Source organism: Loxodonta africana, chromosome 15 (assembly GCF_030014295.1).
Source record: "Loxodonta africana isolate mLoxAfr1 chromosome 15, mLoxAfr1.hap2, whole genome shotgun sequence".
In the NCBI taxonomy this organism is placed as follows: Eukaryota; Metazoa; Chordata; class Mammalia; order Proboscidea; family Elephantidae; genus Loxodonta; species Loxodonta africana.
Genome location: NC_087356.1, coordinates 44,467,397 through 44,477,343, shown reverse-complemented (window position 1 = coordinate 44,477,343; position 9,947 = coordinate 44,467,397). Strand labels below are relative to the sequence as shown.

Here is a 9,947-nt window from a genome sequence, read left to right as displayed (position 1 = left end):
AAAATACTGTTTCCTGCTGATAGGAATGACGCTAAAGTGAGGGGAACAAGGACAGTTTAGAAAAGAGAGGGGAGGAATGCCAAGAAATACCCTTGGAAGGGACAGGGGTTTAGGAGCAGAGGGCCTGGCCTCAGGTAGGAGGGCTGTCTGCTCATCTACAGTAATAGGAAGGAAGGAAGGAAGGCAGCACATGGGGGTGTAAATGCCTGTGGATCAGAAGATGCATGAGAGGAGCTAGTGGAAGCTCTTCCAAGACCCAGGAAATGAGGTCATTTGCTGATAAGTGGGATGAGAAGTAGGTGTTAAAATTGAAGAGAAAAGAAAAGAGAAAGGGTGGAGACTGAACCAACCAGGTAAATGAAGTACCAGTGTGAGACAGGATTAAGGGTTGTCCTGAGGTAGTGTAAATAAATTTATGGTGAGAGAATCAGAATAATTATGTGTTTTTCTCCAGCCACATTAGGGCCATGGAGGCAGGTATGTGGAGGGTAGAGTTTCCAGGGTTTAGGTTTTGCAAGATGAATGCAATGAAATAAGAGAGGGGCCAGGACATTCTTGGTTTGCCTGAGGGCATTATTATAAAGGAGAAGCTTGGAGTTTTAAATATAAAATTGACTCGACAGCAGGTAACAACACGAAGTAGGGAAATGGGAATGTGAGGGGTGCAGACACAGCCAGAATAGACTTTTTAAAAACCTCTTTTCAGAAAAAGGTAAAATTCTGACTCATAACATACAAGAAAGAGCAGATAGAACTTTTTTTTTTTTTTTTGATGGGATGAACTTATTTTCTCTTTCTCAGTTTCATGTTTGGATTTGTTGTTGTTGTTGTGAAAATGTATTTGGGAAGACATAACCTGCATTGCTTTTACACAAGAGTAAGCAGGGCTCTAGTACTTTCTCAACCCTGAGATGTTTTCTCTCACATACACTTGAGTGGGGACCCAAGGACAGGAATGCCCAGGGAATAGTGGCCCTAGCGTTTGGCAAGGAGAGGAGGTGCTGTTCTGGGGCAGCAGTAAAGGCACTTGGGAGTCAGGGTTGATGCAGGTTAGAGAGGGTTCGATGGGACCGCAAATGACCACGTAGTGACGCCCAGGGTGAGGACTGAAAGCAGATTTCAAGGAAGTGAGAAGGAAGGGCAGGAGGCCTGCTCCCTTTTGGAGCCAGAGAAGGCTCAGCTGCCGATTTTCTGACTACTTCTTACCAACTTTTTTGCATGATCAGAACAAATAAACCGCAGTAATCTCTGTGAGTGTCTAGTAAGTGGGACCTTCCCCCACTTCTGCCCTGGTAAGAGGTTTATATCTGGGGTCACATTATTTTGAGAGGATATCTTGATTTTGGAACACAGCAGTTTGTTGTACTATCTTTGATCTGACGGTGAGAATGGTGAGAGTGAAGTTGGCCTCAGACCACCACCACTGAAGCGGGCGGGCACCCCATCAACGCGGGTGGAAGTGAAGCGAATGAGGGCCTTAGGAGTCTGTCTAGGTTAAGTGGCCTCTCAGGTCAGTGTAGAGAAGACTCTGACTGGCCCTTCAGCTGATGGAAGCTCCTCCAGGGAGACATGTGAGGCCTGTGTCACCGCCATCTGCTGGCAGGAATCTGCAATGACAGGCACACGGGATGATGCAGAGATTCTGTGCAATCAGGAATAGAAGAAACAATGAAGGCAAAATGAACTCTGTCTACGATAGGTGGACAGGCCTGTGTAGCTGTAGCATTTATTTCATGTCTCATTTTAAAATTGTAGCTCTGAATGGAAGGATTACTCTGGAGAAAAAACTACCTCTCTAGGTTTGCAAATATCCTCTTCCAGGAACAGAGCAGAGCAGGAGCCTGACTGAGGTTCTGGATGGTGTCACCATCCTGCAGCTTCTCTCTCGTGTGATGTTGTTCAGGTTCCACTCTCCAGAAAAGGCTCCATTAATGAGGCTCAGGTCAGTAGGGCTGGGCCCAGGGTGGGGTGGTATTGAGGGGACATTTACGGCAAGAGCCAGGGACTTTGATGGTGAAAGTCTTAGGACACAGGGTTGTGGTAAAAAATCTTGTAGGTGCTCTTTTCTGACTTACTCTTTGAATATGGCAGTGATGAACACCTATGGTCTTGGATTATCTTCCCCAAATGAAGATTTAGCTAGCGATGTGGAGTTAATGTTTTGTGTAGACTACTACTGAAAGCTTAGCAATTCGAATCCACCTGTGGGGCCTTGGAAGAAAGGCCTAGTGATGCACTTCTGTAAATGAAAAGCCATTTGCTGTTGACTTGATTCTGACTCATAATGACCCCACGTGTGTCAATGGTATGATTTTCAATGATTCATTTCTCAGCAGTAGATCGCCATGTTTTTGTTTATTTTATTTGATTTGATTTTGAGGCTACTGTTTTTGGACTAGGAGCTGAGTGCATGAACTGTTAAATATGATTTTTCATGAGCTAATTATTTTTTGATTGTTCCATGCATGAGGGTACATCTTCTCCTTGTTATTCGTCTAGCATACAAGTGGAAGTCTGTCTGCTGCTGAGTTTTAAAATTTTGGTGACTCCATTTCTAATTTGTAGAAATTCAACTTGTTCTTCTTCAGATCTGAAGTGTCCCCGTTTTTGTTTTCTGTACCTTGCATACAATGCTAAAGTTGTCATTTGTTTCTTTGAAAAAACTCGTATAATGGCCAAATGTGAAGTATGAACAGAGCTCCTTTTGTTCCCCGTTATTTCTGTTGCATCACATTCGTATTCATATCATGTTGTTGTTCTGCATCATCACATTGGGGCCAACTGATAGTGACCCTCTGTGTACAACAAACCGAAACACCCCCTGGTCCTGAGACGTCCTCACAGTCTTTGCTATGTTTGAGCCCAATGTTGCAGCCACTGTGTCAGCCCATTTCTTTGAGGCTCTTTCTCTTTTTCCCTGACCATCTACCTTATGACACATGATCTCCTGCAGGGACTGGTCCCTCCTGATAATATATACAAAGTAAGAGAGATGAAGTCTCACCTTCAAGGCTGAAGAGTTCCAGGCCCACTGAGGCCATCCATACCTGGAAAGAAACTCTTTGAAGAGTTGGCATTCAATCACAACTTTACAAGGAAATCCTGCTTGTTTTTCCCTCTCCATTTCCACAAATGATTCTAGAGCCCTCTTATCATGTCCTACCCAATGTGGGCATGAAAGATTCCACTTTCTCTTTGGTTCACATTTCCTTTGAGATCTTAGCCCTCCTTGACGCTAGCTCAGTATGGGCTCCCTGAGGACTTTCAACATGAGTAAATTCGGGGCCTGTCTTCCATTTCTCTGGCCCTTCCATAGCCCTGGAATCTAATCTCAAGTGCTTGCAGTGTCTTTTAGGTATTCTTCAGGATACAAGTATATTCAGAGTTCAGATATTTTCTAGCTATAAATTTTTTATCAAACATTGAGGCAAAAATTTTCCATATTCTTCCCTTTCCTTCAATTTTTTCCAGCTTTTTTTATTGTTTTACGAAACTGTTGTTTTAAGGAAACTAGTCCAACATTTATGTAACCTGAACTGATTTAAAATTGTTTTTAAGTTAAAATTGAAGCTCTTCATTAGATTTTAGGTGTTTCAAGCAGTTGTGATGGGCTACTAACCTAAAGGTTGGCAGTTTGAACACACCCAGGGGCACCGTGGAAGAAAAGCCTCTCAGTCTGCTTCTATAAAGAAAACAGGCAAGAAAACCCTATGGAGCAGCTCTACTGTGTAACACATGGGTTGCCCTGAGAGTTGCAATCCACTGGACTACAAGTTTTCTCTTTTTTTTTTTTTTCTTTGAGAGATTTTAGAGCTTCTATGACCCTGCTTTGTCTTTTCTAATCCATAAAATTATGCTTTACATTATATATTTGGCTCTTGAAGGACATTGGCTAGTTTCACAACCTGTCGCCCATGTAATTTGCTTTCAATTCACTGACTGCTTTGCATAGGCCCCTCCAACACCAGGCTGGCTGCTCAGATACTATAAACAGGGCCTTTGCTATGGGAGCTGATCTGCATCAGGCAGGCAGGGCCAGCAAGATGGTGCCACACACTCTGGTCCTCATGTCCCTGTTGCTCTGGGCTTCTGGTGAGAAATGAAAAGCGTTTCAATCTCTCTAGAGTAGTATCTTTCTAGAGTTCAAAAATGATTTTAACATAGAGTGGAAATGACAGTTATTTGCAAAATGGAACCAATTATTTGCTGATACGTCATATCACTAAATGTTGTGGTATAAATGGTATATTTTAATGTATGTGTGAAAAAGTGTGTGTATACATGTATGCATGGTAATTGTCTACTCTGATTTCAGGTGCCAGTGGGGACATTGTGCTGACCCAGTCTCCAGCCTCTCTGGCTAAGTCTCAAGGAGAAACGGTCACCATCAACTGCAAGGCCAGTCAGAGTGTGAGCAGCTACTTAAACTGGTACGAACAGAAGCCAGGACAGGCTCCTAAGCTGCTCATCTATAGGGCATTTAGCCGGGAATCTGGTGTCCCTGACCGGTTCAGTGGCAGTGGGTCTGGGACAGACTTCACTCTCACCATCAACAACTTCCAGGCTGATGATGCTGCAGCTTATTATTGTCAGCAATATAATAAGGCACCTTCCACAGTGATTCAGCCTCGAACACAAACCGCCTCCGGAGGGCTACAGGCCAAACGGTCTTCACTGCACCAGCTGCTTCCTTTCTGCTCAACCTGAACACGCAGGCTTCCTCTCTCTGACACCCACATCTCCGGACTAATTCCTTGGAGTATGTGCAGATTCCAGGAGAAACTTAAGGGATGCGGCTTTTTATGGATCCTCTTTTATGGGAAATTAGAGAAAAAAGAATGCTCTAAAAATCTCCTGTAGGCTTTGTCAGGAGATTTCTTATCACAGGAACCCGCTTATTTTACAAGGATAGATCACATGACTTATTTGGGGAAGAGTCCAGTGAGTTTTATACCCTGAAAGATTAGTTCTTGTGCCTTCTTTACTCTAGAACAGTCTCATTTTAATCCCTTATTTTCTTGAACTCTTTCCTTTCTCTGCAATTACCCCTCACAGCTCTGGACCTAACCCGGTATTAAATCTGAGCCCTACACGTTTATAATTTCCCTCACAGAAAGTGATCTTCCACTCTTACTTTTTCCTTCCATGGATTGTTTTTTTCCAGCCAAGCCTTCCTGGGCAATGTCAACGAAGGTGTTTCCTTGCTTTAAGCTCCATATTACTGCCCTTTTCTCCTCTCTCCATTTCTCTCAGTGGCACTCATTCTTTCAAAGGCCAGTCCCCAACTCATTAACCATATCACTCTAGAAACAGGGGCCAGCTTTTCCATGTTCTTTTTTCATTACTTCCTCTTTAAATTAACCCCTTGGGCACCCAAGATAAATTTTGTGACTGAGTGAAATCATGGTTCTTTCTTCTTGTTAGTTTCCATCTTGTCAGCCCCTGAGTCATGACAACCCAATGAACAATAAGATCTGACTGCTATCATCCACAGGATTTTCACAGGCTGATTTTTCAGAAGTAGATCACCAGGCTTTCTTTCTAGCCTGTATTAATCTGTAAGTACTACTGAAACCTGTTCAGCAACCCAACAACAGGTATAGATGAAGTGTGGTAAATGATGCCTGAAGGTCCCTGTTCCTGTTTAAGCTGACAACCCAAATAGCGTTTCCAGTCAGTGTAGATGAGACTCTGACTGGCCCTGCAGCTAGGGAGACTGTCTCTTCTTGGAGACAGCAGAGATTCTGACACCTACTCAGCAGGATCTGCCCTCTGGAACCTAAAATATCAGACACACGAGCATAACCCAGAGATGCTGTGTAATCAAGGAAAGAAGGAAGGTCAAACCAATGGTCTCTAACTGGGACAAGTGGACAGGCCTGGATGGCTTGTAGCATTTATTTGATATCTCATTTCAAAATGTAGGCCTATCTGAATAGGAAGATCACTTTGGAGAGAAAACTCCATGTCTAGGAGATGAGACTTCTGGGGCAGATCGAGGAAGTGTGCATGTCCAGGACTGGAGAGGAAGGAAGCAGCTGGTGCAGTGAAGACTCACAGACCTCCAGCCCTGGGAGGAGGCTTGTGTTCCAGGCTGAAGCACTGTGAGAGTGTAGCCATAATGTTGCTAACGGCAATAATCTGCCTCATCCTAAGCCTGGAAGCTGCTGATGGTGACAGTGACGTCTGCCCCAGACCCACTGCCACGACGCCGGTCAGGGATCTCGGATGCCTACTGGGATGCAAAGGAGATAAGCAGCTTAGGAGCCTGTGCTGCTTCCTGCCGGTACCAGGCTAAAATGCTGCTAACACTCTGGCTGGACTTGTACTGATGGTGACCTTTCATCCTGGAGACACAGTCAAGGAGACTGGAGTCTGTGTTACCATGATGTCCCCACTGACACCTGTGATCAGAGAAGACAATTACTATACATACATACACACACTTTTTCCTAGGCACGTTAAAATACACCATTTTAAATGTGCATTTCAGTGGAATATATGTCACACATCATTAACTGATTGTTTACCACTATGTCCTAAAATCATTTTTCAGCTCTACAAAGAAACTTCTCTAAAGGGATTGAAACACTTTTCATTTCTCACCAGAGACCCAGAGCAACAGGACCATGAGGACAGGAGCCTGTAACACCACCTTGCTGCCTTCACCTGCTTGATAAAGATCAGCTCAGATTGCAAAGTCCCCGTTTAAAAAATATAAGCAGCCAGACTTGGCCTCGGGGGTCTATGAAAAGCCATCATTGAATATGGAAGCAAAGTACACAGGCAGTCGGTTTTGAAACTAAGCAATGTACATCAAGAGCCAATGACTAGAAAACACAAAGTAGTCAACTTAGAAGCTCTAATATCAACTAAGAAGCTCTAAAACTACAAACATTAGCTTCTCTTCAGAAGAGTTTCTATTTGAAATAAGGAAAAACAAAAATGAAATGGGTTCAAGGTCCATAAATGATGGGCTTGTTTCCTGAGATCTACAATCCTGGTGAAATAATACAAAACGCTAGAAATGTATAAAGGAAAGAACAGATGACAATGGAGAACTTTTGGCTCACTTTTTGATAAAAATTTATGGCCAGAAAATGTCCAAACTCTAAAGCCACTTTTTATCCTGAAGGACGGTTTAAGCTCACTACATACTCTAAAGATTTAATTCTAGGGTATGTAAGATCCAGAGAAATGGAAGACAGGCCCAGAAATTACCCATGTGGGGAGTCCTCAGGAACCCTATGTTGTGCTAGAGCCAAGAGGGGAGGACTACAATCCCAAAGTCAGTGTGAAGCAAAGAAAGCAAACCTATCCTTCCCACAGCTTCTAGGAAATGCTCAAAGGGCTCTAGGGGCATTGTGGAAATGGACAGGAAAAAATAAGCAAGATTTCCTTGGGAAGTTGTGTCTGAAAGTCAACCTTCCAAGGAGTTTCACTCCAGGTGTGCATGGCCTAGGTGATTCTGGAACTCTCCAACCTGGAAATTTGTTTAAGGAAGCCCCATAGATAGGTCCAACAAGTGGAAGCTGCTCTGGAACAGGGCAAACCCATCGTAAATCCTCAGGACACCTCACAAATAATTTTTCAAAGACTGATACCCCCAAGAAGTCAGAGATCCTCAACACCCAAGAACATGAGATAACTGGGATATGAATATGAAGGTGATACAACTGAAAGAACAGGGAACAAAAGGCATTCTCTTCACGCTTTAGATTTGGGAGCTGTGTGAGTTTATTTAAAGAAATAAATGATAAACTTTAGATTGCACGCAAGGCACAAAAACTAAAAGCAGGGCACTACAGATCTGAAAAAAAATTTCCAGAAATTAGATACAGAATTCATGTCTGTCAGTTTGTCATACTGTGGGGGCTTGTGTATTTCTGTGATGCTGGTAGCTATGCTGCTGATATACAAATACCAGGAGGGTCACCACAGTGGACAGATTTCAGCTGAGCTTCCAGACCAAGACAAACTAGGAAGAAGGACCTGATGGTCTGCTTCTGAAAGAATCAGCCAGAGAAAGCCTTATTAATAGCAGCAGAACAATGTCTGTTACAGTGCCAGAAGATGAGCCCCTCAGGCTGGAAGGCACTCAAAAGACGACTGGGGAAGAGCTGCTTCCTGAGAGTTGACCTTAATGACACGCATGGAGTCAAGCTTTTGGGACGTTGGTGTGGCGATGTGGCATGGCTCAAAATGAGAAGAAACAGCTGAAAACATCCAATAATAATTGAAATGTGGAACGTATGAAGTACAAGTCTTAGAAAATGAGAAAATGGTCAAAAATGAAATAGAATTCATAAAGATCAATATCCTAGGCATTAGTCAGCTGAAATGGACTGGTATTGGTCATTTTGAGGAGGAAAATCGTATGGTCTTCTATGCCAGGAATGACAGCTTGAAGGGAATGGCGTTGCACTCTTCATCAAGGAGAACATTTCAAAATCCATCCTGATGTACAAGGCTGACAGTGACAGAATAATATCTACAGCCCCACAAGTAAGATCAGTTAATACAAGTATTATTCAAATTTACCCACCAACCACTAAGGCCAAACATGAAGAAATAAAAGATTTTTACCAAGTTCTGGGGTCTGAAATTGATTGAATATGCAATCAGGATGGTGATTAGAATGACAAAGTTGGAAATAAAGAAGGATCAGTATATGGAAAATATGGCCTTGGTGGTAGAAAGAATTGTGGAGATCGCCTCATTGGGGAGTATGAAAAGACACGGCCTTGGTTTGGTGACTACATAGAAGTCTTTCAATGAGTGAAACAGGACATAACTGGAGGGGGATGTGAAACGAGCAGAGTTTTTAAAAATGACGTTTCATGCTGACAGAAATGATGCTAAAGTGAGGGGAACATGGATAATTCAGAAAAGAGAGGTGAGGATTGCCAAGATGCCCTTGGAGGGACGGGGATATAGGAGCAGAGGGCCTGGCCTCAGGTAGGAGGGCTGTCTGCTCATCTACAGTAATAGGAAGGAAGGAAGGAAGGAAGGAAGGCAGCACATGGGGTGTAGACGCCTGTGGATCAGAAGATGCATGAGAGGAGCTAGTGGAAGCTCTTTCAAGACACAGGAAATGAGGTCATTTGCTGAAATGTGGGATGAGAAGTAGGTGTTAAAACCTGAAGAGAAAAGAAAAGAGAAAGGTTGAGACTGAACCAATGAGGTAAAGGAAGGAACAGAGTGAGGCAGGATTAAGGGCTGTCCTGAGGTAGTGTGCATAAATTTACAATGAGAGAATCAGAATAATTATGTGTTTTTCTCCAGCCACATTAGGAACATGGATGCAGGTGTGTGGAGGGTGGAGTTTTTTCCAGGGTTTAGGTTTTGCAAAATGAATATGATGAAATAAGGAAGGGGCTGTCGCGTTCTTGGTTTGGGTGAGGGCGTTATTATAAAGGAGAAGCTTGGAATTTACAGTGGGTATCAATTAAATTGAAAAAAAAATGTTTTTTATGAGTTGAATATCAACTTAGTGGCAGCTAACAAGAAGTAGGGAAATGGGAATATGAGGGGTACAGAGAAAGCCAAAACAAATTTGTTAAAAACTTCTTCTAAGAAAAAGGTAAAATTCTGTCTTATAAAATACAAAAAAAAAAAAAGACACTCCATTTTTCAAGTTTTCTTATAATTGAAGGACATTATTTTCTGTTACTCAGTTTTATACTAGGAATTTTTTTTTTTAACGTATTTAGGATAATATAACTTGCATTGCTTTTATACAAAAGGCAAGCAGGGATCTAGTTAGTATTTTCTCGTTCCTGAGATGTTTTCTCTGACATAAACTTGAGAGGGGAAACAGGGACCCGAAAGCCCAGGGGATAGTGGCTCTAGCCTTTGGCCTAGAGAGGAGGTGCTGTTCCTGGGCAGCAGTAAAGGCCTTTGGGAGTCAGGGTTGATACAGGTTAGAGAGGGTCAGATGGGACTGC

General features: G+C 42.9%; 1 gene segment (V, D, J or C); it reads left to right on the top strand.

Moving 5' to 3' along the window:
* Positions 1–467: 467 nt before the first annotated feature.
* On the top strand, positions 468–4,707 carry LOC104847375 (Ig kappa chain V-III region PC 3741/TEPC 111-like). The segment is given in 2 exon segments: positions 468–477; positions 4,316–4,707. Coding segments are annotated over 2 exon segments (402 nt in total).
* Positions 4,708–9,947: the final 5,240 nt, after the last annotated feature.